The 27893-nt window shown below is 46.5% G+C and overlaps 1 protein-coding gene across 1 annotated transcript; it reads left to right on the top strand.

The window, feature by feature from the left end:
• Positions 1 to 156: 156 nt before the first annotated feature.
• Positions 157 to 22108, top strand: plcxd3 (phosphatidylinositol-specific phospholipase C, X domain containing 3). The gene is made up of 3 exons (XM_064296931.1): positions 157 to 369; positions 18469 to 19177; positions 21928 to 22108. Exons 1-3 carry the CDS (start codon positions 267 to 269, stop codon positions 22082 to 22084), a joined length of 969 nt encoding a protein of 322 aa, XP_064153001.1. The 5' UTR covers positions 157 to 266; the 3' UTR covers positions 22085 to 22108.
• The last annotated feature ends 5785 nt before the right edge of the window (positions 22109 to 27893 follow it).

Below are 27893 nucleotides of genomic sequence, written 5' to 3'. Positions count from 1 at the left end.
TAAACCTTTTGGTGTTTTACACTGATAGTGAAACAATGCTACAAAGCTGACTCATGTAAAATCCGAAGATTATTAGTTGTACACACGTTATATATATATATATATATATATATATATATATATGGCATGTGTGCGCGTCGTTCTGGGGGTGTGGCCCCCGCGCGTGGTGTGAACTCGCTCTCTGTCTGGCTGTGTGGAGGGGAACGAGCGTTGCACAGAACACACGGCGATCCGGCACAACGAGAGAGACGGTGAAAAGCGGAGCGATGGCGTCATCTCAAGGGAAAAACGAACTCCGATACGCGGACTGGATGGCAAGTTTACCGGAGAGCATTCACAGCATCCCGCTCACCAATCTTGCGATACCTGGTAAGTCTTTCCACATTTGATTTGCCTTGTCAATTAAGTGAATGCGGTACATTATTACAATGCAATTGCATTACGGTAACGGGTCCGGTTGCCTCGCAGTGAAACGCATGGTTTAGTCCAACGTATCCATCTTCCGATGGCTGATTGATACAGCGGATATAATCTACAGCTTCAGCAGTTAACAGTTTAAGGTTTAAATCTATTATATCTGACACAATAACGGAATTACTGTTACGCCTGTGGTTACCGTTAAATATGGGGACAACGCTCTCTTCGCTTCGCCAATCCGGACAGAAAGAGTTTAGCTTTACTCGTCTCTTTTGGTGACTGAAGGTGACACTTGTTGCGCAGCCCGAAATGTAACCTATAGACATGCGTTGAAAAAAAATTAGCGGCTTTATTCGCCGTTATCATCCGCTCGCTGAAGACTCAATCACGGAAGACCAGTGGGCGGGGTGGTGACAGACAGCGCGGGTGTGGTGGTCTTCTTGATAAGCGAGTTGAAACCCCGGCGTGTATGACCTGTCTGTCAAGGTTTGGTAGAAGTGGGACTCGAGATGTGCCCAACCGTACAGTTTTCCAATTGGGTCGCAGTCAATCCAGCTTTGAAGTGCCGCAACGACTGCGTGTCACTTTTGTGGAGCAACACTGACTCTCGTGCGGACGGCCTCGGCTCGGCACGTGAAGTGACTTTTGTTGAATTAACCTGTCCAGATGCGCAGATGCTCAGAAAACGTGACACGTGCTGCAGAGCCGAAATTCGCGAGGCATGGCACCCTGGAGCGCAACGAGCGTATGCTCGGCGCCACACAGCCTGCAACAGCAAGACGCATCACTTGTCAAGCCTGGTGTATTATTTCATACCTTTGAGTGTGTGGTGCACAGTCTGAGGCACATATTGTGATGTGCGTGCACTTAAGTGTGCGGCACAAAGTGACAGCTGTGTAGAAAATCACTACCTTTAAAAACTTCTAAATCCCATGATGTCCCCAGGGTTTATTATGTACTGTCACAGCCTACGACTAACCGTGCAGGCTGCGATGTACGTGAATTGGACTGAAACGATGTCTGGAGTCGCTAGAAAAGGGGGCGTGGTTTTATAAACGCAATATGACCCTGGGTGGGAACGCGACCATTCCTACCCTTAGGAACCGGTGGAGCAGCGGTTGCGTTGTTGTGGCGCGAGCACCAGCTGCTGAGCCGTCAGGGACAATCAGCCTTAAAAGGCTGCAGAGAACTCAACAGTGATTATAGGACCCTGATTAGCTGTTCCCGTGATTTAACCCACCCACCCACAAAAAAATAAATAAATAAATAAATGAAAAATCATAGAACTAATTAATCACTGGCCAATTCTGGGCTCGGCGATAATTCACTGACTTGTTTCATAACTCGTGTGTGTGCGCATGTGTGTGCGCGACAGCGAGAGAGACGCACGCACACACAGTCGACGTCAAACCGGGCTGTCGATAATATCGGTCCGAGAAGGATCCACGCGATTGGGCCTGACTTCAAGCGCTAAGCACCAGCGCGAGGGCAGGGGCCTGAAGCGCTTTGGCTAATCTCCCTTCTCCAACGAATGTGCCGGGCTCAAGGTCTGAAAGTGCTGCAGAAGTGTAGATCTCCACTGAACTCATCGCCGAAACACTTTCACCTACCTATCATGCCCTGGACTCGCCTCCTATCTAAGCTTTCAGACTGGTTTAAAAGGTTTTAGCCAAAGACTAGATTGAAGGATTATGGATTTATACAGTGAATCTGAGGGATGGAATCAATGAATGAATGAATGACTGAGAGAATTAATGAATACAAAACAACCACTTCACCACTAACTAATCCGTTGGCAAGCATGCATTTGAGGTCTCAGGAAATCCTCTGTAATTTTCGAACCAGATGTGTCAAAGGAAGGCAAACATTGGGTGTCATGTTTCATACCAGTTTAATCTCTTTCACAATGTATCCTGTAGTGGCTTTACAGGATTATGAAGTTTGTAACCATTTTAGATGGTCTTACTTTGTTGTCCATATCAACAGTGGTCCACAAGAATCAGTTTGAGAGCTTCATGAGAATTTCAGGGTTGCTCAAACTGCCACTCCCATCCAGCAGAAGCATTATCCACCGGCATCTTCAAATAGGTTCTGTGGTTAAAATATATATATAACCAAAAATCTTGTGTTGATGCAACTCAAAATCCCAGAATGCACTGGGCACATGAGCACATCTCGACCTACGGATGCCATTTTCCTTTCCATCACTCATTATTTTGTACACTTCACTTTGTGCTAGAACGCCCAGCTCGCATCCTCTGGGTACCGGAGAGGGAAGAGGTCATAATCCCGTTAGACTAGAGGAAAGTCTGATGGCCAGATAGGGATTTTTCGAAGGCACCAGGAAATGGTACATCCTGTTGAGCTAAGGACGATGGGACCCTTAATGACCATTGCACACCAGGACATCTGCTGTATGTATGGTTTAATGTCATCATTCGAAGATGTAATCAGCCAAAGTGCAGCATTACCATCGATGCACAGGGGCGTTGGTCCTTCCCTCAGTCCGCACTATTCTGCATCAGTGATGAGAAAGTAGGCTTCCCCAATTTCATGGGGCACTTTGCGCTGAATGGAAACAAAATCCATTATAGTTTACCCAGATGTACAAATGTGCAATGCCTGTTGCTCCTGCAAAACAAAAAAATATTTTCAGTTAAATTAAAAATTATTAGGACATTGACACAATTCATTTCATGCATAAGAAGACAAACAAAAGGTCTAGAGTTGATTCTGTGTATGGAATTTTGCTGTTGTCCCTCAACTTGAGGATCAAATAAGTGTCAATGAATTTCACTCCACTAGTTGGAATGGAGAGGGATTTCCCTTGTAAGGTTGAATTATAGCCTCTGGCCCCTGCACGTATATATATATATATATATATATATATAAATATGTAATATATATCTGTAAGTCATCATGGAATTTTCTTGCTGATTTGTGAGGGGGCTTTGATGAATCAGATCTGAAGTACGGACTGGGGAATGGTGTTCGAAAGGAGCAGCAGGGTGTGATATCCGGACCCAGCAAGCTCCCATCGTATCGCAGAAAATTCTCTGTGTGAAATCGCCATCCACCACCGCCTTCCCCCCCGCCCCCCCGCCAGTCCAAGCCTGCATCGAAGCAGGGCCTACAATGACTTCCATCTGGGCTGGGGTAGGTGCTAATTAGGGAATCATTACCGCTAATTGACCAGGTGGAGTTGCGACCTCCAGGTTCCCTTGGAGTTGTGCTGCTCACCCCTAGGGACCGTTTCAAAAAGACTATTGTTTTCTCCCTCACCCCCAGAGGCAAATTAGAGTCAAAATTCAAAAAAAAAAATAAAAAAATGTATGAGTGAAAAAAATATATCAACTGACTATTGATTTTTTTTGTTTCTCCTTCCTTCTTGGGCGCCATTCTTTTGTGTGCGTCGCTTGGAGCAAATTAGCTCAACATGCTGTCAAAACCCAACCCAGCTTATTATTTATTATTTTGTATTTATCATTGTATTTTTTCCATATACGCTGTGAAGGTTTGGCGTTACGTCAGTGTTCTGGTCTAGCGTCTTATTTTTGCGAAGCTAATTTGGCGGGTCGCTGCGGGTGTTCTAGAAGGGTCTAGAAAGCGCTCTTATTTTTGCGAAACTAATTTGGCGATTTGTCACGGGGTGTTCTAGAAGGGTAAGAGAGTGCTCTAGTTCTCACGGTACGGATTTGGCGGGTCACCGTGGGGTGTTCTAGAAGGGTCAGAGAGCGCTCTAATTCTCACGGTACGGATTTGGCAGTTTGCAGCGGGGTGTTCCAGAAGGGTCCAGAGAGCGCTCTTTACTTTCGCGGAGCTCACTCTCGCGAAGCTCAGGACGGCGGACGTTGGCCGACAGAGCGTGGGGGACTGACATGGCGGCATGTCCTCGTTCGTTCCCCTTTCCGTGACCCTAACCCCACCGCGGTTCACCTGCGGTTCTTCCACAGGACCTCCCCCGGCACTGCCGTTTTGGTGTCACCCTGAATTTTACCAAACGGTCCGCTGAATTATGATTTTTTTTTTTTTTTTTTAGTTTAGGGGCAAGTGCGCAAGTAGCTTCCTGTGCTTTTCTTAAACTTTATGGGATCATTGTCTAATTCACGCAGTTTTACAGTATTTCATTTACAATGAGGAAATATCAGCTCATACACACAGTCCACCACACACACACACACACAGAGCTTTATTCAGGTGGAATACACAATTCACACACACACATACACCATTTTTGCTTTTGAATGTGACAAATCTGTTTGGATCCAGGAGCCTACATTTTAAAGCAAGATAGCGTTTGGCAAGCTCCATATCTCTACCCTTCAGGTTGATAATGTGCAGAGATGCCCACGTATTAGGAAATCTGTCTGGGACTCTGCAGCCTCCTGTCAACAATGATTCAATTTGCCATTTGATTCTGTAATGGAAAAAATAATCGCATTCTGCCCCGCAAACAAGAATTTAAATATGCAATGTTTCCGAGAGTGCCCTTCACATTTTTTTTGCGTGTCCCTGGGCATTTTAAATTCTGACCACCTGTCCTTCTCCCAAAAAAGGGAGCGCAGAGACCTTTCACAAGGGCACACACCGGTAACAAACATCCAATCGAAATTTACATTACTATGATCGTGTCCAGGCTCACACACTTGTGTGAGGTGAGTCTGCCAAAATTTCCAGGCTAAACAAATGCCCCCGTTACTCATTCTGACAAGTTATGAGCTCATGTGGGTAGAGTACCCACTAGAAAAAAAAGAAATCCAGCCACACTCAAGCACTGACCGCTGCTTGGCTAGAACTTAACGCAACCAATCAGACTGCAAGGGAAAAATAAATCTCGAAAAAATGTATCATCCCCTTCCCACCCGTTCTAGAGTAAGAGGCGTCTATGGTTTGGAGTGAAGGTCATGTGATTAAAAAGGTGACAGAAACGGTACTGAAGCCTGCAGAAGCAGTTGGGTGCCCAGCGCATGTGTCTCAGTGATGGCGTGCGGACGGAGAAGGCCGTTGTGTAAGATATGCAGCATAAGTGCTTTAAGAGCTTTCGGACGAAGAGGCGCAGGTCTGCATGACTCCCAGGTACAGCTTTCAGATTACCCAGTCATTTAGCACCCTGACCTTTCGCCCGGCTGAGAGAGAGGGCACGTTTTAGGCTAATGAGGGGCACCTGCCTGGGGGCGAGGGGCAGCGCGGTGCATTGTGGGTAGGTCACCTGATCTATGAAGTCGTGTGAAATGCCTGAGCAACACAGCACTTGGCGGATTTAGTCACACCAGAGTTGTCTCACATATTGCATATGGCTGTTTTTTTTTGTTTTTTTTGCACGAGTTGTTTATGCACACGTTTGAATTAATGCTGCCACTGTCAGTTATGACATCACCTTCAGCAGACCTTGATGTTGATTGAAAAATATAAGAAACAGCGTGTGTGTGTGTGTGTGTGTATGTATATATATTTACACAAAAACAAACATTAATGTAATTTCCTTAAACGTAAAATCAATGAATAGGAGAGTAAATCGATTGCTGCAATGAATGCTACATTAAGCTGCACAATGGTGATCATAAGGCGCTTATGCCAGCTCATAAAGAGGCGTGACACTGCAGAGGCATGACCTTGCGGTCCTCTGTTCCAACACGCAGTGCGCATCTGTCACATTCGGTGGCGGCAGTGATTTGTGATGAAAATCGCGGGCCAAATTACAGGAAGGAAGGACACAAATGGCGCACATGATCGCACACCTCCCGCTCGAGTCTGACCTCTGACCCCTGTGTTTGGGAGGGGTCAGGAGTGTGGTTCCTGGTTCATGACGCCGTACATTTTGCGGCCGTACTGCTCGGTTTCGATCCGGTCTAGCCCCTAATTTGCTTTTCGATGTTTGGCAAAAAAAAAAAAAACCCCCTTCGCCCAAAGTTGCACCCCTGTGCCGCGGTTGCCGGCCCGTCTTGTAATTTCCTGCAGAGATTATCGGCTAATTGCCGCAGCTGGCAGAGCGCTGGCCAGTAACCTTCGGCCGAGAGACTGAGCGCTGTCATTACCCAGTACCCACTCACCCCCCCCCCAAACCCCAGCCCAAAAAAACCCAGCTTTCATCTCCATTCTGCCCCCCCCCGCCTGCAGTTTACTGGACTGGCTGGGCTCTGCGCCAGGACTGGAGGGTGAAGGACGGCTGCCGGGTGTCTGATCCTCGTTCTGTTTTATTTATTCCCTCCACCCCCCCCCCCCCCCGTTTAGCACCTGCTTTTGGCAGAGCCTCATCCCCGCGGTGCCGCTTTCCCGTTCAAAAAACGTCGGTTTGTTTCTCCCGCGGCCTCGTGCGGCCCGCGCTCGTCGTCATCGTCGCGGTAACGGCGGCGGCGACTGTGCCGGTGAACCCCTAGCCGCGGCACGCTACCGGCTCTCATCAACGGTACCGCCAACGCGGAGCGCGGGGGTCGGAGCACGGAGCTCAAACAGCTGCTGAGGCCGCAGCGTGCGTCGCATAAAAACGCCGCGCCTCAGTTCTGCACTCAGCAAACGCTGCAAACAGATGAGCTGATAGGATGTCTGGACAAGATCATCTCACAAGCTGAGAGATCACAAGCAAAGACTTTCCACATGCAAAACAAGATTGGCTTGTCCCCTTCCGCACTCTGTACTCTCCTGTAAACATGGTTCCTATTAATAACCGGGGCTTGTACTCAGAATTAATTAAAAAATAATAGAATAAAACCTGATCTCAGATCCACACTCATACTTTGAGACACTTTATGAATATAGAGCCGGAAGTTACGTAGCTGTCCGCGGTCCTTAGGGATATTTTGCTGTTGGCCACACCCCTTCAAAAATAATTTAGAATGAACCAGCAAATCAGAAGCCCCCTGAGCTTTGTCAGTGGTAGAGACCACACATTTAACATTAAGAGCATTGAGTTGACCATCTTAGAAAATCAACAAAATAGACAATCTGTATTGCAAGTGAATTGGAAGGTTGATCGCACATCTCAACCACATTAACAGGTCCTTTGCATGAACTTGCTTTTAAACAAGTTCATACAAAGTCAAATATCCCATTCCTTTCAGTGCTTTTGAAGAATAATTGACATTTATAGATTGAAAAAGGAAATTGCGATTATGTAACTTCACATTTTTAATTTTCTTTTTTAGCACTGCTCTTCACTATTGGTCATGAACGTTAACCTACGAATGATTCCCGCAGGCAAACACTTTTCTTTCTCAGGAAATTTTGCTGCCTCAGTCTGGCTCTTAAATGCTAATTGTCATTTCTCTAAATATACATTCGATTTGTTTTTCTCTCAAATGTCATTTGAAAGGATCGATTTTCGAAATAATAGCGAATTGCATCTTCTGTCTGTGACATCATCAAAGACCGTCAGCATGTCTTTCCCCAACCAATCAGCATCAGAGAAAATGCCGCTAGCCTTTTTTTTTTTTTCAATTGTGTCGTTTTATCTCCTTTGATTTTTTTAAATTTTTTAATTTCTTGACATTGATGCTTGCTGCCATCTGAGACAGTTAAAGGGGTAGGGAAAAAAAAGACAACAGACAAGGTTACGTCCTTTTTTCCCCCACCATTCTTGCCAGGGGTGTTATATATATATATATATATATGTGTGTGTCTGCATGCCCACTGGTGAACAGCTGTGCCTCAGCAGGCTTTCAGAAAGAGGACGGGCTTTTTTTCGGGAGCTCATTGCGCAAGGTGCTTTCAGAAGAAAAGCCGTGGGGTTTTTTTTTTTTTTTTCCCCTGCGCTTACGCCGGCCTTCTCCGGCTCGCTGTGCCCTTGACGTGACTGGCAGCCACCTGCACTCGCTGCTAGCAGAACGGCGCCGGGTCCGTCTGCCCCAGCCCCCCCCCCCCAGTCAGAGCGCGCCGGCGCCCTCCAAGGCCACCGGGGGCAGTAGCGCTGCTCAGACTGCTTTTGTACTGCATCAATTCTGGCGGCAATGCTGATAAAAGAGGAAACACACACAGACACACGCCCACGCAGCGCGCGCACACACACACCCATGCAGTGTGCGCACACACACGCATGCACACATATGCACACAAACACCCACACACCCAAGTACGCACACACACACACCCACGCAGTGTGCACACACACGCACACACACACACACGCACACAAACACACACGCACACACACACACATGCATGCATGCACACATGAACATCTCAAGACTCTACGAAGCTGCAGTCAAGGCTAGAAACTAAATTTGCCACATGAAGTACAGGCTCTCAGGGAAAGAACATTTTCGGGCCAGTGTTGGGTGAAGCCCAAGCCTGATTTTTTTTACGCCGTTTTTCTCCTTGTCAACAGACTAAATAAAAATCCTGTCTGTAAAAAATGCCCGCCGTCACTCAACTGTTTCATAATGGCTTTGCGCCTTCCAGAGGGCTCCTGAAGACATGTGAGATGTCAGCACTCGGAGTGCGATGAGACGTCTCTTCCCTTCTCCCTTTTCAGAGCGCAGATGCCCTGCGCGCTACTGTAGAACTCTCAGCCTCTCAGTCTGGTGTAGTGATTTACCTCCTTATGACTAGAGAGAGGAAGAGAGGGAGAAAGATAGAAAGAAGGATAGATCGAAAGAGAAATAAAGAAAAGGAGGGGCTTGGCTTTTTCTACCTCCGTGTTCTGGGGTGACCCCCGCTTGCATCCTCACAGCGGGCAGGGAGCCACGTTACCCACAATGCACTCCGTGTTGGTAAAGCCCAGTTTTTATCGTCTCAGATGGTGCAGCGAAATCTCCTGTTGAGACTCTGACTGTGATTATGTTACTGTTGATCAACCTGGCGGGTATGCTCGAGGAGCTTTATCCAAATTCCATTTATTATTTTTAAATTATTATCCAACTGGTTGTACCTCAACTAAACATCTAATTTCCTAAGGAATGGATGCACCTGGAGACTTGAAAGTCCCTGTCGTTTCAGTTCATTTTGTAGTGTGTGAAGAAGTAAACCTCCTGTCACTGTTAAGAAATGTTCCGGCATTTGAGAGAAACTGCAATGATGCCAAAACAAAAGGGGGGAAAAAATCCTGTAATGTTTTCTGTTTGTCTGTGTGATATTGCTCTTCTCCTAAAAAAAAAAGAAAAAATGAAATGGGCTCCCTCAAACGTAGATGGACAAAGATCCAAATTGCACGATGGTGTTGGTGCAGAAATGTTATTTTGGCTCTCTCTCTCTGCCTCTCGGTTCGTTCCAGGCTGGAGATTTACTTTTGATTCATAATGCAACTGGGTCATTGCCGCTGTAGAATGCAATCACACCGCTAAATTAAAACAAATTGTGGCTTGCAGATTTAGGTGCTCCTGGGAAACTCGGTAAACAACAGAGACAAAATTTCCTCAAAAAAACAGATGCTTTTTTTTTTTTTTTGGAAGGTTAATCACTCTGCTCACAGTGAAAAGCACAAAAGTGTTGATGTAGCCCACAGAGAGAGAGAGAGCTCGGCTTGACAACAAAGTGCCCTCACGGTCATCTTTCAAAAGACAAAATTATGGAAGAGGGGGAAAAAAAGGAAAAATTTGATAAGCATTATCCATTTGTCTAAGAAAGATAGTGTAGTGCTGTGATGCTACACTCATGCCAATGTGCAAAGCTACTCTAACCTGGTCCTGGAGGGCCACAGTGTCTGTAGGGCTACTCTACCCTGGTCCTGGAGGGCCACAGTGTCTGTAGGGCTACTCTACCCTGGTCCTGGAGGGCCACAGTGCCTGTAGGGCTACTCTACCCTGGTCCTGGATGGCCACAGTGACTTTAGGGTGACTCAAACCCTGGCATTGTCGATTGAGACAGGGCTGGGTTGGGGCTTCCCCTTTGTTAATCAGTTAATTGATCATCAGTTTCATTCATGACCTTGTGCATTATCGCCATGCATTATCACTGTGATTCATTATCACTGCGCATTATCACCATGCCTCATTCTCACTGTGCACTCTCACCATGCATTATCACTATCATTATCTGAGAGTGCACCTGGGGCCTAGCTTTAGCGAGGACTGCAGAAAATCTGCAGAAAATCAATACTTCATGGCACAAGCAGCTCATTGGTTGTGCTGGCTGTCAATCACCATGGTCCCCCACTGGCAACTGGATGCAGAGCATTCTAGAACAGGGCGAGCTTCTCCACCGCCAATGGGGACGGGCCTGGGGTTTGGGGGCGTAGCCTGTCTGCGGGTACCACACACTGGAACGGAATTCTTCCCGAGGGTCTTCATTCCGAGGCTTAAAGCAATTACCTGTGTCAGGTGACAGGTTTCAGATTAGATCAAGACGAGCTGGCAACATGTCAGAAATAAAACGCTTAAAATAGGACGGTCTTACCCTTGCTTACATTTTTTTGTTGTTGTTTTCGCTCCTCGCTAACACTGAATGAAGACATACAATATGCAGGGAGGCATTAGACAAGTAAAATTACGAATAAAACCGACTGGGAATGTTTTGACATTCAGCGAGAGGGGGGGACAGCTAATGATGTCATAGAGCGATCGAACATAATGATCCGTGATACATTATATTAAAAAACGATCTGTCTTCCTGTCCACCCATCTATCTATTCGGCACCCAAGTGTCTGTGTGTGTTGTGTGTGTGTGTGTGTGTGTGCGTGTGTGAGTGCGTGAGGGAGGGGGGGGGGGGTTTGTGTCAATAAGCAGGATAAATGGTGATGGTTAGGAGAATACAATGGAAAATTTATCAGTTTAAAGGAGAGAGAGAGATGGATAGAGAGAGGCGGACAGAGAACGGTTTTTTCTTTCATTTTTTGCTGTCTTTTAAGGCTGAAGAAGGGAGGGTTTGTTTTTAATGCCATGAAATGCTTTTGCATGTCAGATACTAATAGGGCTCTTTGACTCTGTGAAACACTGAGAGGAGGGAGCAAGATGAAGAGGGAGAGAGATGGAGGGAAAGAGAGGGAGAGAGAGGCAGAGGGAACGATACAGGGAGAAGGAGAGAGAGAGAGAGAGAGACGGAGAGGAGGAGAGGAAGGAGACGGAGAGGATGGAGAGAGAGCAAAGAGAGGGGATTTGGAGGGGAGGGGAGAGGAGAGGAGGGAAAGACACGGAATGATACAGGGAGCGGGAAAGAGAGAACGAAAGATGGGGATTTGGGGGGTTTATCTTACCCGCTACTGTCTTAAAATGCTTTGGCAGCACCAGATAGCTCATGTGGTGCCAGTATCCTCAGTTAGAATCCTTTTACTGACAGAAGGAGAATGAAGGAAAGAGAGAAGAAGAGAAGAGCAGGAAAAGGGGGAAGTGTTGGTAGTGATAGACTGATAGAGGAAGAAAAACCTCACAGAGCGGGTTGTGGTACACAAAGAGAGAGTCGGGAAAAGGCTCTTTTTCCGGTAGAATAATGATATTTCTTGGTGACACTGCAGAGCCTGGAGGGATGTGATTGACAGAAAGGTGTCCAGCTTCTTGCCTGTAAAGTTGGCCAGTCTGCCAGTGTCCTCCATGGAGGTGTGAACTAGCTCTTCTGGACTCCGCAATTCTGGCATGGGGCTGTGTGTGTGTGTGTGTGCATGTGGTGTGCTGCAGGTATGCGTGTGTGCATCCCACTTGCATGTGTGTGGTGTGTGTGTGCATGCATCTGCGTATGGTGTGTGGTGTTATTGCTGTGTGGCAGTGTGTGTGTGTGTATGTATGTGTGCCTGTGTGAGTGTGTATGTATGTATGTATGTGTGCCTCTGTGTGTGTGTGTGTCTGTGTGTGTCTGCATAAGACAGTGTACTGCCTGCCCAGTCATGTGAGTGGTGAACTTGCACACACAGCATCATCGCCTCATACGCTTTTCAATCACAGAGCAACTGAACTGAGGGGACCAGTCACGCGCTGGTGGGGAAAAAGCCGTCGAGCGCCCACTCTGCATGCTCGACCGTGCTCCCATCAGCCCTGAAAAGGGGCCTTCTCCTTCCCCCTCCTCCGTTCGGCGATGAGCGTGTACCGCACACGTTCAAGGTTATTTAGCAGTCGACAGGGGGATTTTTAATTAAAGGAGCCGCCGCCGTCAGATTGCGGCACGCGCCGTATGGAAACACTTCAGCCACAACGGGAGAGAGAGAGAGGGAGAGAGAGAGAGGGAGAGAGAGAGAGAGAGAGAGAGAGAGAGAGAGAGAGAGAGAGAGAGAGAGAGAGATGCGAATTTAGATCCTAAGAACGGGGGGTTGAGCGTCTGGTGAGTCCGAATGGCTCTGTTGTTCACGCACCGTGCGTTCGGGAAAAAGGCGGTGCGGGCCAATCGCCTGAGTGGGGGCGGGGCTCTGTGTGGGCGGAGCCGTGCGGGGAGGGGACATTGTGGGCGGGGCGAAGAGAGGGGAGCGGCTGTGGCGGGTGTGTGCGGATGTGTCGATTCAGCTAACCAGCCTGGGCGTGCGAGCATGACAGGCAGTCAGCAGAGAGAGAGAGAGAGACGGTGAACGGCTCATTTAACCCGTCTCTGTCTCGGGAATCATCTCGCTGCTTGGGTGCACCATTTTAACGTCCCTGTGATGGTGCAAAGTCCCACCAGGGATCCTGAGGCACAGTGTTTTTGAGGGGGTGTTGTGTAACAGCTGTAGTGTATCATGTGTTTGCAGAGCTGGTTTTTTTTATGGGGGGGGGGGGAGGATAAAATCTGAATTTGTGAATGAAATTCTGCAGTGGTCTCAAGTGACATCTGAGTGCTGAGAAACTGGTTGAGTGGCGTTCCCCTCTGACCAATGAAGTTGGAGGTTCTGACCTTAACCAGGGTGCCTCTATGACCTCACAATGCACTGACCAGTCATGGACTTGCTATCTTTCATTCAGCCTTTCTCTCTCGTACTCTCGTACAACTGCGGAAGGTTGTCAAACTTACAAAAACAAAAAACAATAGCAATATTAAAAAAAAAATAATAATGTTGCAATTTTATAAAAACCTAATTTGTATCTTTACTCTCAGCATGATCAACATCAACTTCAATTTTATTATATCTTCCAAAAGACTGTTTTAACTGTGTTCAGGCTCCTGAAAAATTGTGCAATTATCAGTCATTTTTTTTTCCTCCCGCAGAAATTACATTTTTTTTTCCACATGGATTCTTTCATTACCCGGCCACCCCCGCAGATGGAGGGGGAATAACTGTATTATTGTGTCGGTGCCAAACACACATCCCCCTGTAATTTCAGAACAGGGGGAGCAGGATAAATTGTTTGTTTTTGGAGCTGGCGTCGAAGTGCTCAGGTCCGTTCTGATTCCTGACGGGTGTTTGCCGAGCCTGAAGCCCAAGTGCTTTTTGTTAAAAATGTTTTGGCTTTACCGTTTTCCTTCAGTTTTTTCTACTTCCTTTTTTGTGCACCTGTGCGTGCGTGCATGCGTGCTTGTGTGTGTGTGTGTGTGTGTGTGTGTGTGAGCGAGAGAGAGAGAAAGAGAGAGGGGGTTCTTTAACTTTTTGTCTTTTAGGCTGAACGAGGATGGGGAGGGATTGTATTTATGCCATAAGGTAGAATGAGTGTGACTTATGGGATTTCAGTCTGCCTTGAACATGTTACTGTACGGGGAATACCTGGATGTGAAATAAGGAGAACCTTCAGAACCTTTCATTACCTGCTGTGTTACCTGGGGAACGGCCAGACGGGAGTAACTCACTCCCACATATTTTGTCCAGAAAACTTCAGCCGCTGTTTGAGAGCGTCGGATTTATTCAGCCAGTTAAACCAGCATTTACACTAACCTGACATGTACTGCAATACATAGTGAACATGTGGACTTATAATTTATGGAAATTATAATAATAAATATATTACAAAGCACTGTGTTCGAAAAATATATGCATTTTTCAAAGGAACGCTCAGTCAGTACCAGTGACCTTGTATGGATCTGTGGGTGGAATGAGGAGTGATCTGAGTGTGTGTGTGTATGTGTGTGCACATAATTGCGTATGCATGTATGCACGTGTGTATTTATGCAGTCATGCACGTGGGTTAATACATATGTGGCTTTGTGTGTGTTTGTGCATGCGCTAGCACATATGTGTGGGTGTTTTTTGTGTGTGTAGTTATGTGCATTCATTAGGTTTTTTTACATTACATTACATTACATTTACTTGGCAGACGCTTTTATCCAAAGCGACGTACAAAAAGTGCATTTCATGGTCATGGATAACATTTTGTTACAGCATACACGTGTGAGTGTTGTGTGTGTATGCGTACGTGTGTGGCTGTGTGTGTGTGTGTGTGAGCGCGAGTCTTTGCTGAGGATGTGCTTGTCGGAGTATTCTGGCGGTCAGTGTCGAAGGCCACCAATCAGGTTGTCCCGGGGCTGCTGGCCTTGTGCCAAGTCTGGCGTGCTCTTTCCCTTCATTGATTTGACCTTGACGTTGCGGCCCCCACTCTGGGATGGGAACTCGACCCACGGTCGGCATGGAGATGGTGATGTTGAAGGTCACACTGGGAAAGATCCAGCCGTGGGAGGACGGCTGAAATACACCACATGGCCAAAAGTATGCGGACACATCGCATCCAACATCTCAGCCGAAATTATGGGCATTGATATGGAGTTGATCCACACGTTTGCTGCTGTAACAACCTCCACTCCTCTGGGAAGGCTTTTCACTAGATGCTGGAGCATTGCTGCAGGGATTTGCTTCCGTTCAGCCAGAAGAGCATTAGTGAGGTCGAGGCACTGAGTGGGCGATTAGGCCTGGCTCACAGTTGGCTTTCCAACTGATCACAAAGGCGTTGGATGGGGATGAGGCCAGGGCTCTGTGCAGGCCAGATCTGTGTGGCTGGGGGGCACTGCCATGCTGAGACCGGAAAAGGGCCTTCCCAAAACTGTTGCCAAAACGTTGGAAGCACAAAATCGTCTGATGTCACTGCATTAAGATTTGCCTTCACTCGAACCAAGGGGCCCAGCCAAAACTATGAAAAACAGCCCCAGACCCAGGGGTGTCCAGATACTTTTGGACACATAGTGTAGCTTCAATCAGCACCCGGGATCATCTCTCTCCATGCTCTCGAAATCGGGATTATTCAATCGGCAACAGTATTCAATCTTCCCAAATTTTACGGTCTAGGAGCCTAGAAAATTTGTTTGCTAGCTTTTTTTTTTTTTTTTTTTCCCACACCCCCTGTACTTCAGCTACTTTATGTTGCGGTTCGGTGTTGCTGTTCAATTTCCGATCGAATTAAAAGTTTAAAACTGGCGTGAGTCAGGCACGCGGAAATGAATCCGGTCCTGCTCAGTTATTCAGTGCTGCTAAGACCAAACCTGGAAATGCGAGGCCTGTTTTTCTTCCCTCTAAAAAGATGTTTAAAAAGTGTACACTCATAGCAGAGTTCAGAGATGTGAATAAATCTGCGGTCGCCCACTGCTGGGGGTGGGGTGGGGGGTGTGGGCTGGGGGGGGGGGGTTCTGATGGTCTGTGCGTATTTATACACACAGCAAAGCTCTCACGGCTAGATCAGCTCAGACGGAGATTAAACTGAGACTGTGTGCAGTACACTGCTGGAGCCGAGAGTGTTCTTAAAGTTCATGTTGCTGTCGATGTATACACATAGAAAACATTTCTAATGTAAGTTAATGGTTTAGCAGTAGCCATGAACTTGCAGTGCCTCCTACACCTCGGTTGTGACCAGAAGTGGACATTCCAGGGGTCAGAAAGTAAAAGTCCTGCCATGTATTTCATCCACCCCTGAACTCAGCCAGCTAATTTAGCTCCACCTCCTGGCTGGTGCTCATAAAGCAATCCAGGTGACTGGAACAAAATCCTGGGATTAACTTCTTCTTTCTGAACCTGGATTGTCCACCTCTGGTTGTGACCCGGGCCAAAGGCTATTGGCTGAGGTCACTGAGCGAGGCGGCTGCCGGGCACTCGATCGTTGGTAGCTTGACGGAGTGCTTCTGCGCTTCCCGTCGAAGCTCCTGACGTCTCCTAGAGGACGGAGCGCTTCTATCCCTGGCTACGGGCCTCGGGCTTGGCACGCAAGCGCTTGGCGCTGTTGGCGGGCGTGTGTTTGCGCCCCACAGATGGCGGGGTCGCACTTGAAAACGCGTGGCTGATCTGTTGCGCTGCGTAGCGCCCGGCGGCTGGTGGAGTGCACGCTCAGAATTATCATCCTTTTCACCTTTTCCATCTCGCGATAGCGGCTCGCGGTTTACTGAGGCCCATAATGGGCGGAGCTACAGTGTCACTCATCGCCTTTCAGCCAATCCAAAGATTTTGCTCTCCGCGACAGAACGCAACGATTGGTTAAAATTACCGAGTCGCTGACATCATAATGTAGCTTCGCATATCTTCATTTTCCTGAAGCCTCACTCTCCCATCATGCTTTGCTGGTGCGTGTGAGTGTGCATGTGTATCAGTGAGTGGGTGTGTGTGTGTGTGTCTGTGTGTGTATGTATGCGTGTGTGTGTGGTTTGTTGAAGCCTCACTCTCCCATCATGCTTTGCTGGCTATTTCCTTAATGTCTCCCAGGGGAGCGTCCCACAATTACCCACAGCCATAGCATAAAGCAGGGAGTATCTCTAACATTACAGCCGAATGTGCTAGACACTGCCACAGAACTCGTGAGCGGGTGTTTTATCTGCATTGCTCGTCTGTGTAATTAAACAAAAATACAATAAGCTACGTTCGTCAGGATTCGTTCCAAATTAAACACACACCCCCCTCCTAAAAGATAAGCAATTATGCAAATGATCTAGTTACTTCAGTGAAACCCTGCAATTACGCTAAAAACAGCGACTTGATAACAATTTCTGAGCTTTGTCGTGCCTGTCGGCTACAGCTAATGTATGCTAATTGACACAGATGGTTCTATGAAACATTAAAAACTGCACTACTCAACGATGTAGGCTACACTTCCAGTTTGGATGTCAAAAGGAAACTTTGAAAAGATGTTTTATTTTAAAATTTTTTTTAAAAAAGCGTGGCATTTAAAAGTCTTATACAAGCAAAAGTATCAACAAGAAGTATTTTACACTGTGATTTGACCATTGTGGTCTTCCAGAAGGCCGAGGGGGAGGGGGTAGGGGATGATATTGTTCAGGTATAGGTGTTGCATGCTAACGCTAACTATACTGGCGAGGAGAGTGAAAAAGGTCCACAAGGTTAGAGGCCTGGGAAATCAGAGTAATAAAGTACTGAAATCCACCTGCTTTGCATCCACAGGCTGGTCTGACAGACAGCAGATGGCCAGGGATAAGAGACAGGGCTTCGTTTGAAATGTTAATGCCTGAGAACGGGAGAGAAAGGGCCACAGGCTCAGTATGCAGATGAGAGGCCTGTGTGCTTAAAATGGGTGGCTCAGGGTCCGGGACAAGGGGCTAGACACGGGGTCTGCTGGGGTCCCCAGCCCTGATCTTAGAGACCAGCAGGGTCTGCTGGGGTCCCCAGCCCTGATTTTAGAGAGCCACAGGGTCTGCTAGGGTCCCCAACCATGGTCCTGGAGAGCCACAGGGTCTGCTGGGGTCCCCAGCCCTGATCTCAGAGAGCCACAGGGTCTGCTGGGGTCCCCAGCCCTGATCTTAGAGAGCCACAGGGTCTGCTGGGGTACCTAACCCTGTGTGGGTATGTGTATCAATGTGTGTGTGGGTATCTGTGTGTGTGTGTGTGTGTGTTTATGTATCTGTGTGCTCTCGTGTTTGCGTGTGTGTGTGGACTGTTCGTATGTATGTGTGGAATCATGAAGTAGATTTGGGAGATGACTTGTGTGTGTGGATGTGTTTCATGTGTTGTTGTGTGGGTATCTATGTGTGTGGATTTGTTTGATGCGTGCTGTTGGGTGTCTATGTGTGTGTGTGTGCGCATGAGTGTGTGCGTGTACGTGTGTGTGTGTGTGTGTGTGTGTGTGTGTGGGTAGGTATGTGTGTGTGGATGTGTGTTTCTGTATGTGTGCATGTGTGGGTATCTATGAGTGTATGTGGGTATCTATGTGTGCGTGTATGTGCATGAGTGTGTGTGCGCGTGTGCGTGTGTGTGTAGTGCATATTACTGCACGTGTACGTTCCTAGCACTGGTTCTGGTTCTGTTCTGCACTCTCACGCGCCCGGGCGCTCGTTCTCTTAACGCCCTTTCCGTCCGTCTCCCGCAGGCTCCCACGACTCCTTCAGCTTCTACATCGACGAGGCGTCGCCGGTGGGGCCCGAGCAGCCCGAGACGGTGCAGAGCTTCGTCTCCGTCTTCGGCGCCGTGGCCAAGAAGCTGATGCGCAAGTGGCTGGCCACGCAGACCATGAACTTCGGCACGCAACTGGAGGCCGGCGTGCGCTTCTTCGACCTGCGCATCTCCACCAAGCCGCGCGACCCCGACAACGAGCTCTACTTCGCCCACGGCCTCTTCAGCGCCAAGGTGCGCGAGGGCCTGGAGCAGATCAGCGCCTTCCTGGCGGGCCACGCCCGCGAGGCCGTCTTCCTGGACTTCAACCACTTCTACGGCGTGCAGAACCTGCACCACGAGAAGCTGGTGCGCATGCTGCGCGAGGTGTTCGGCGACCGCCTCTGCCCCGCCCTCTTCGCCCAGGAGGTGACGCTCAAGTACCTGTGGGAGAAGGAGTACCAGGTGCTGGTCTTCTACCACAACCCCGTGGCGCTGGAGGTGCCCTTCCTGTGGCCCGGCCAGATGATGCCGGCGCCCTGGGCCAACACCACCGACCCGGAGAAGCTGGTCCAGTTCCTCCAGGCCTCCGTGGCCGACAGGCGGCGCAAGGGCACCTTCTTCGTCTCCCAGGTGGTGCTCACGCCCAAGGCCAGCACTGTCATGAAGGGCGTGGCCAGCGGACTGAGGGAGACCATCACCGAGAGGTAAGGGTGGGGCAGGGCGGGGCAGGGCGGGGCAGGGCGGAGCGGGGCAGGGCGGGGCAGGGCGGGGCGACGCGGCGCAGGGCAGGGCAGGGCAGGGCCAGAAACGCTGTTTCCTCGCAAGGTTCTTTTGGGGATGTGCACCTCCCCCCATAAAAAAACAAAACAATCCACCTCCTGTTTTCGAACACCTGTGCTACCACGATTTTATCACGACCTCACCACAGTTTAGCACCTACTTTTTCAGTTTAATTTTTAACATAGACCAAAATGGAAGAGCATGCCAAAAAGGCTCATTGTTATCATTATTATTATGCAATACTGTTTGCTATTATTGTAACAAAAGCTTCCTTGCAATAAAAATGTAAAAATGATTCACTGCTTGTTTTCAAAAGCCCGTGCACTCCTGTGAACAATAGCAAGCAACAACTGAGTATTCATGCGTCTTTTGTTTCATTTGGAATGCAAATAAGGCAGGGCAACACTCATTCTCAGTCTCGCGCGCTGACCTCGCACCACCCCTGCACATAAATCGCTTCACAATTGCGCAGATGCGCGAGCGTTTGTTCACGATGAAAGGGGGGTGCGTAACAGGTGAGATCAAAAATTAACAATTCAGTTCGGTGTCTATTTCATGCACAGCATTTATGTCCTTCAAAATCCAACAAAGACAATCACCTTCCTACTTGTATGCATGCCTTTTTATAAAAACAGAAGGGGCTGCACGTCGGCACGGTTCAGCTACTGTGCTATTTCTGTAAAATGTAAACTGGGACATTCGCTAGGAGCAAGGGACAACCTGAGTCATAGCGGCACGACATTTAGAACCGAGCCGTGAGACCCACAGAAATTAGTGCGAATTCCGAGCATTCGCCTTTTACAAAGGCCACCAGAAACTTCACTGTAGGGAGGTGAACTGAACCGCATTATTTTTAGAAGCTTTTAAAGTATCGTGTGCCATGCGGCGGCCTTTCTGTTCTACTTTCCCCCTTATTCCCCTTCGACGTGCACGCGCAGGCTTTCTCTCGCTCTTGACGGCAATAGCGTTTTTATTTGTACATTGCTGGACTTACAGCCGCCTCAGCCGACTCAGATCGGCAAATTACGGTGACAAAAATGTGCAGTTGGGGGTTAAAACACAGTCAGGTAATCTAATAGTTATATTAACTTGCGAGGTGTTTATTATCATACATTTCCCCAATGACCCATACAGTGTTGTGAGTGACATGGGGAAATAAAGAGTTTTGCGAATAACCGCAATCAATTAACAGGGATGCGCGCACGCATCTGTGAGTGAGACTGGGAGGTGAAAATGCGGTGACTCACCGGCGAAGCAGCCGGACTTCTAGGGGCTCGCTAAGTGGCAGTCGGTGATGGCGGGGAGGCGCGGCGTACGCGGGCATCACTGGAAAGACGGCTCCTTTTCAAGAGAAGCCACTTCACTCTTCCAGGTCAGATTCAAAACGCCAACTTCCCTGAGTCATCGCCGGCCGCGGCGCTGAGTAAAACCATCGCTCTGAGTCACGCGGTCCCAGCTCTAACCCCGTCGTTACTTTACATGACCGCGCGCAAAAAATCCTCCGCTGTCGTGGGCGGAGTGCGCCATGGATGGGGAACGATGGAGGGTTAACTGTGCGCAATTAATTCGTGAAGAGCACTTTCTGGGCGAAGAAGAAGGGAATGGCTTATAGCTAAACGATTTCCCCAGTATTATTGGTATTTCACTTAAAATACTTATTTTGTATTACAGTTGTCTACTTCTTGATTTAACCCATTTGTTCTTTCCAAAATCTCATTGGTTTCATTTCAGTCTACATTTTAAAACATTTTTAATCATCAGTTTCAAAAAGTAAAATGGTTCTAAGAGGATAAACATGAGTGACCAAATTTTTGAGCTCATGCAAACTGCCTAAATACCAATCTCGTTTTTCACCCACTGTTTTTTAAACATAATTAAAAAAAAAACATTTATTGTTGTGATCCTAAACCCAAATGCTAATTACTAGTGGCTTAATTTCATTACTTCCAGCTGAACGAGAATCTTCTAAGTGAGCGAGGGAGCAGCAGCGATCCATAAATGCACCTGTCAAAAGCCTGTACGCAATAATTATAGTTGCCTTTTGAAAGGATTGTAGCTGACCTCAGTATGTGTCCGGTGACCTTCAGTCAATTCCGTGCTGGGCTGCCAGCCCTCCAGGTGATCTGTGATTGGCCCTGGTGTGTTGCCCAGCGAGGGAGGGTACTGTCTCTGCGGGACAGATTGTCCTCGTCTAATGGTTCACCAACAGGCACATACTGCCACTTTTAGTTGTGTTCAGGGTTGTGTTAATGGTTGGTGTTTTGTTCATTATCAAATAAATGTATTAAAAATATATTCATTGAAACACTACCGTCTCGCAAAACTGATCTCTCACAAGTTGAGAGAGCAAAATCAGTTTTACGTTCAGTCAGATTTTGACATAAAGTAGCTGGCTTTGTTTGCCAGCACCTGTAAATAAACCTCAGCTGTGCAAAAAAAAATCTCCTGACAATTATTAAATAAACAAAACAAAAAAAAGAACAACACCAAAAAAAAAAAAAAAAAAAACCAAGCAAGAACACAAACCGCCATTTTGAAAGGTTCTGAGGCAACCTGTGACAACCCAGGTACAGTGGTTGGAGTTGGAGGGAGGTGGCGGTGCTGACGGTACTGACGGTGCCTGTCCCATTCAACCCCCCCCCCCTCCTTTTACCCCCCCACTCCCCCCCCCCAGGGCACTCCCACTGATGATGCACTGGATTCGGTCCCAGCGTCCCGGGGAGAGCGGCGTGAACATCATCACGGCCGACTTCGTGGAGCTGGGCGACTTCATCAGCGCCGTCATCGCGCTCAACTACCTCTTCGACGACGAAGAGGAGAACGCCACCTGATCGGGCGCCGGACTGGACGGGCGGGAGGAAGAGGGGGTGGGGGCACGACGGGGCGAGGAGGAAGGGTGGGGGGGGGCGTAGGAGGGGGTTAACAATTTGGGTATCGCCCTTCCCTGTCGCTGTTCCAAAGATGGTGTTTTTCTTTCCCGAAGAGCCGCCATGTTCTTCTGATCTTTTAGGGCTAAAGTACAGTCAGTACAGTCGGGAGAAAATAGGAAGAGTCAAGTGGGGGGGGGGCGACTAACACTTCCTTTTCTTTCTTTTTCCTGGGCTGAATTTTAAAATTGAATTTGTCTTCAATCGTTGTTTTTGTTGGGCTTTCTGGTGGGGGTCGGTTGGGGCGGGGGGTGGGGGGGGGGGGGGGGGGGGGGGAGATTGATGTGACTGTGCTTCGCTTCTTGTCAGCTGCGTCGGTAGAACCGTTTTTCTCCTCGAGCGCTTTTTTCCCGTCCTGTCGGGCTTTTAGGGATTAATCACAACCCTCCGCCCGGTGTGACCTCCAGGGTCCAGCGTGTTTCAGTGGAAATCAGTCAGTGTGTGTGTGTGTGTGTGTGTGTGTGTGATAAACGTACTGTAACGGTCACCCTCGCAGTACGGCATCTAACTGTAAACCTCACCGTGTTCGTTCCGTATATTAAAGAAAAACAACAACAGAAAAAACAACAAAAACAAAAAACGGTGTGAAGTACGTCTAACTGTAGAAACGCGAGTGTACCTGTGTGTTATTTTTATATGTGTGGTGCAGTTGGGAGTGGAATGAGCGTGAGTGTCACGCAGATTTTTATAGAAGATCTCCAACGAGAAGCCTTTTTCCCGTCTGTCCGACCGTGGCAGTCTGACGCTTTGAAAGTGAAAACGCCATTAGACGAGACCTCCGCGCAGCTCCAGAGTTGAGACCGAGACAAAGACGGTCCCCTTGTGTGTCTTCAAATTTCAGTCCTCCAGTCAGCATCTGGTAGATATTCAGCGTGACCTTGACGAATGCAGACAGATCCTCTCCTGTGAGGAACTTCAATTAGCCAGTCTCCATCTCCTTATGCAAGAAAATGTGATTTGCGGTCGTCTATCTTGAATTATCTCTGAGAAATGTAAATAAGAAGATTAATAGCACTATGCTACATGTTGCAATTATAAATATCAGATTTCATGGTAATAAGTGTGATAACCTGAACGGTGTCTGAATTTGTCTTTCTTTTTTTACGCTCTTTTTCTTCAATCACGGTGTAAAAAAAAAAAAAAAACAAAACAGATATTTTTAGATTTTAGGAGCCAAGTGTGAATATTTTCCCAAAAGGCATGCAATGATGTGCTTACAGTTAATTCAAATAAAAACATAGATAACAAATACTAATCTCACGTAATCTTACTTGGAGATGAACTTATTATACAGTACCTGGGATATCTTGTTGTGAAACAGTGTTTGCCCTGTGCTTCTGGAAACTTCTCTGCATAAATATATCAGGGAGGCAAGGAAGGACACCATCACATCCCATACGCATTTCCTGTAATTAGCGTAAAATGCTAACAAACGTTTCTTGTAAACAGCACTGTCAGTGTTCCTGGAACACACGCTGTTTTAGCATCTTTTTGTCTCTCTCATGTCCTCAAACGGACATCTTTTTTTTTTTGCAGCTTCCTCTTCTTTAACTGTTAATCTTCATCAAACACACCCTTCTGTCTGCTGTTCTATTTTTGTGGGAGTGTAAACTCAGTTTTTATTTGTCTATAACAAGGATTGGCTGGAGGAACAGACGGGGGAGGGGGGGGGAACACATTTGCCTCATGTTAGTGATTTTTAAAAATTCTTTAAAACAAAAACCCTTCATAGCACTGTGTGTTCATGCTGATAAAAAAATCATATTCCTGTATTTTCGCTGCAGCCTTGTCATGCCAATCAGCATAGCCAGAGTACATCCGACTCTGACAGACCATAATTCATCTCAGATGGGCGCGTATAAACTCTGTTAATGGGTAACGTTAATGCGGAGCGCGGGAAAAGCACGGACAATGAGCATCCATCGGAGAATTGATTTGATGAAAAGGACAGCGTCGATAAAGCCCTGCCTTCGCAAACAAGCCATGTCAGGGAGTGTTAATTAAATGTTGTTCATTTCATTAATGGTGGAATAATCCATTGAACGAGGTTGCTTTTGCTCCTGCAAAGTAAAAAAAAAAAAAAGACTAATTGTTTCAATGTTTTTGAAACAATGTTTTTGCAATGCTTCTGGATCATTATTTACAATAAATCTCACCTAACTGGAAGCCGTCAGAACTCAAAAATTTACTACAATGTTCATAGCACTTATATAGATTTGCAAATCTCTTTAACCAGATAAAATTTCCTAATTAATTTCCTAATTATCATAGTTTGTGATGTCCTCCAGCTAAAAACCTAGAATCTAGTATTTCTGCTCTAGCACCACGCATTCAAAAATTCAGCCCCAGGATTTAATTGTACATTAATATGGAAATATCAAACATTTATTATCATCCTCATATCTGACTGTGGGTTGCTATCTAAGCATCTGTCTTTGCAGCACACGCGTCTGATATCTCATGCCGAACGTCAATAACGTGTTCAAGGGAAATCAATAGCTGGGACCTTGCTGTCAAGTGTTGACAGCTGAAAAGATGAACGCGTTTCAGAAGCTCAGAGCCTTTGTAACTGCTTTGCCTTGAATGCGCCGGTGGTATAAAGTGAGATTTCTTCTGCTTTAATACAGGCCACCCCCCCTTTTTTTTCAAAGGCACCCCCCCTGGTTGGTGTTTGAGAGGTAAACCTAGAAAACCATGGCCGGGTTTGTTCGTCGTGTGTTTAGAAGGCAGTGTTGTGCTTGAGTCACATTCCATGCCCATCCCTCTCTCTCACTCTCTCTCTCTCTCTCCCCCCCCTTTCTGCCCCCCCGCCCACCCCCACCCCCTCGCCCTCCCCTTTAACGCCGCTGATCTCAGATCAGCGTGTAAGCGGTATGAAATTGCGTGAAATATGGCGCTCACTGATCTCAGATCAGGGGTGTTCCGCTCCCTGGCAGCCTAATTTCCATGGCAACGTGGATATCTGAACCGCACTTGGCACTTCAGTGCCCTCTAATTTTTATGCGTTACCTTTCTGGAGATCTTTTTTTTTTCCGCAGGGCCTATAATGGTTTCCGAGCTTCTTTCGCGAGGACCCAAGGGAAGGCATCGATCGTTTCTCGGAAACTCTCCCTCTCGTACGCGCGTCTGCGAAGAAAAAAGGTATTAAATCAGACTTTGCTCTTCCTAACAGAAGTCACGCATGAGCCAATGGGATTGTGTCTCTGTGTGACCGCTCTTCTTTTCAAATGTTTTACATGGAGAAGATCGTTCGCCAGAAATCAGCAAAATCTTGTATTGATTAAATGCCAAATGAGCGATTCGGTCCTGAGTCAGTTCTGAATAGCCCTTTTTTTTTGTCTCCATCGCCTAGGTCTGTGATGAAAGCTTAGGTTTAGTTTTCATTGGCCGAATAATGCAGTTTTAATGAATTCATTTTGTCCCCAAGGTGAAATAAGCTCAAAATTTAATTTAGCTTATTAAAGAAATGACACCTCATTTTCAAAGATTTCAGAAGGTCACATATTTTGGGAATGGGTTCTGAACCTCTGGTCATGCTTCTCACATATAATTGGAATGCACGAGTCCAACCTTCGCAAGATTTCGGATTCCTCCACAACTTTTTAGTTGGAGTGTTGACCTTAAGTCATATATGTGATAAGTACTATGGTAAGCAGTGTATAAAACAAACTGAAACAATATAATGTCATCCTCCATAATGCTTTGCATTCGCCTATGAACGATTAGTAAACTTGATACGTACATGTTCCATACTTGCTACATACTAGATACATGCTACATACATAAAAATGTTACATACATGCTTTGTGATGGATTGAGGACTACATTCATCCAGTAATATTACAATGCAGTACATTACAGTTGCCGTATCGCTATCTGGAAGAGAATTAGTTATGTGGGAAAGTAAGGTTATAATGACCAGTGTGCACCAAAAAAAGGTTTCAGCTCTACGGTCAATACAGATTGAACAACGGTTGTTTCTTTTTTCGTGAGTGCATTTTTTGTAAGTGTAAATACAAGCGTTGTCTAAAGGTGAACAGTGAAAGAAACTTTACGGTTATTTACGTCTATTTTCTCATACGTGTTTCAGAACAGATTAGCATTATGCTCTCTAAATGTAACTGTGTCAGGAATGTTCTAATTTGGGCGAAATTCAAGTTAAGTCGATCAATTAAATTCTGTTTGCCTTGTTGTTGCCCTTCGGCATTTAAGTCAAAAAATCATGAAAATAACGCTTAAAGAAGAGAAGAGAGGAGAGATAATTGGGTCTGGTTAAATTAAAGTGGTTTATTTTACTTAAAACAATCATTTAGTCACTTGGCTATTATTACATGAATTTTCACTTGTTCTGCAACAAAACCAGTCACCAGAGACTTAATTTATCAACATTGTTGTCCTGAGAAATATTTTCTGGTCATACAAGAAGTGTATTGATTCTTTCCTGTAAATGGGAACGAAACGAATGTAAATGTTTATGAATTTCATATTTGTTTTATGGGGATTTTGCTAAATAGAAATGGACATGAAGAATGCTGAACTGCTTACGGTACGCTAGTCAAACTCATCAGTTCAAAGTTTTTTTAATTACAAAAATACATTTTCAGTCTCTCTTTGTATTTTATACTTTTCACATCTTCAGCTGAACCTTTGCCCCTGAAAGCTGTATCTGAAACAAATTACATTTCTGCCACCGAACACCCATCAGTCTCTCAGTCTCTCTCTCTCCCTTTCCCTCTCTCTCTTTATGTTTCTCTCTCTCTTTCCCTCTTTCTCTCTTTCTCTCTCTCTCTATCTCTGTATGTGTGTGTGTGTCTGTGTGTGTTCATGTATGCACATGTGTGTATGATATCCACTGCTGTAAAATTGTTGTAAAAATTGTATCTTGTGTGTAAAAAAACAAAAAAAACTGAAACTTTATTTGTTGTAAGTGGAAAAAGACAAGTCAAATAAAGATTCTATGCCTGTATTTGAAAAGTGTGTGTTTGAGTCTTCCTGTAGCATACGTTCAGCATTACACCGGCACAGCAGGTAAGACACTTGCACCTGTCTCTCCTACTTTCTGTTCCTACCTCCTGTTCTGATCAGAACAACAACTTACTGTTTTTACCATCTGCCAGTTACAGTGTGAGAGGGTGGGAATTCTGCGAATGCTGTGATTTGATTGGCTTTAAGTAATCACGGGATCACGCTTTTGAACAGTGTTCAAAACACTAAACAGCAGGATGTCCTGGAACATATGCATGTGAACACATGAAACATATGTTCACCACATATGCATGCACACACACACACACACGAAGACATGCATGCATGCACACACATACACACGCACGCACACGCACACACACACACACAAATAAATCCTTTTGGCCCACTTCATCATTGTTCACATTCCCTATGTTTTCATAACTGCAACAGAAACAACAAACTTTTGTTTTGAAGAAGGAAGGATCACAAAGTTCACTTTAAGGGTTTCCAAAAAAAACAAAAAAAAAACAAAAATCAGGCTGTTATTTCCAAAGAAGTGAGAAAAGAAAAAAATAATTTTACAAGTAGGACATGCTTACATTACACTGGAGAAGAAGCAGCTGGTCTTCATACAAAGAGGGGGGGGGGTCAATCTAGCTTTTTATTCCTCCCTCTACACATGCTCACATCATTGCCTATTGGCAAATCTTTTTTTTTTTTTTTTGGAGTGGGGGGGGAGTTACAG

This window comes from Anguilla rostrata, chromosome 10, assembly GCF_018555375.3.
Source record: "Anguilla rostrata isolate EN2019 chromosome 10, ASM1855537v3, whole genome shotgun sequence".
Taxonomy (NCBI): Eukaryota; Metazoa; Chordata; class Actinopteri; order Anguilliformes; family Anguillidae; genus Anguilla; species Anguilla rostrata.
The sequence above is the reverse complement of the archived record's forward strand: the minus strand, read 5'-3'. Positions and strand labels throughout refer to the sequence as shown.

What these genes read in the sequence shown, in the direction of transcription:
- plcxd3 (XM_064296931.1), top strand. Translation starts at nt 267, where the DNA reads ATGGCGTCATCTCAAGGGAAAAACGAACTCCGATACGCGGACTGGATG. An exon ending in CACCAATCTTGCGATACCTG is followed by an intron (nt 370 to 18,468) that starts GTAAGTCTTTCC and finishes CGTCTCCCGCAG; the next exon opens with GCTCCCACGACTCCTTCAGC. An exon ending in AGGGAGACCATCACCGAGAG is followed by an intron (nt 19,178 to 21,927) that starts GTAAGGGTGGGG and finishes CCCCCCCCCCAG; the next exon opens with GGCACTCCCACTGATGATGC.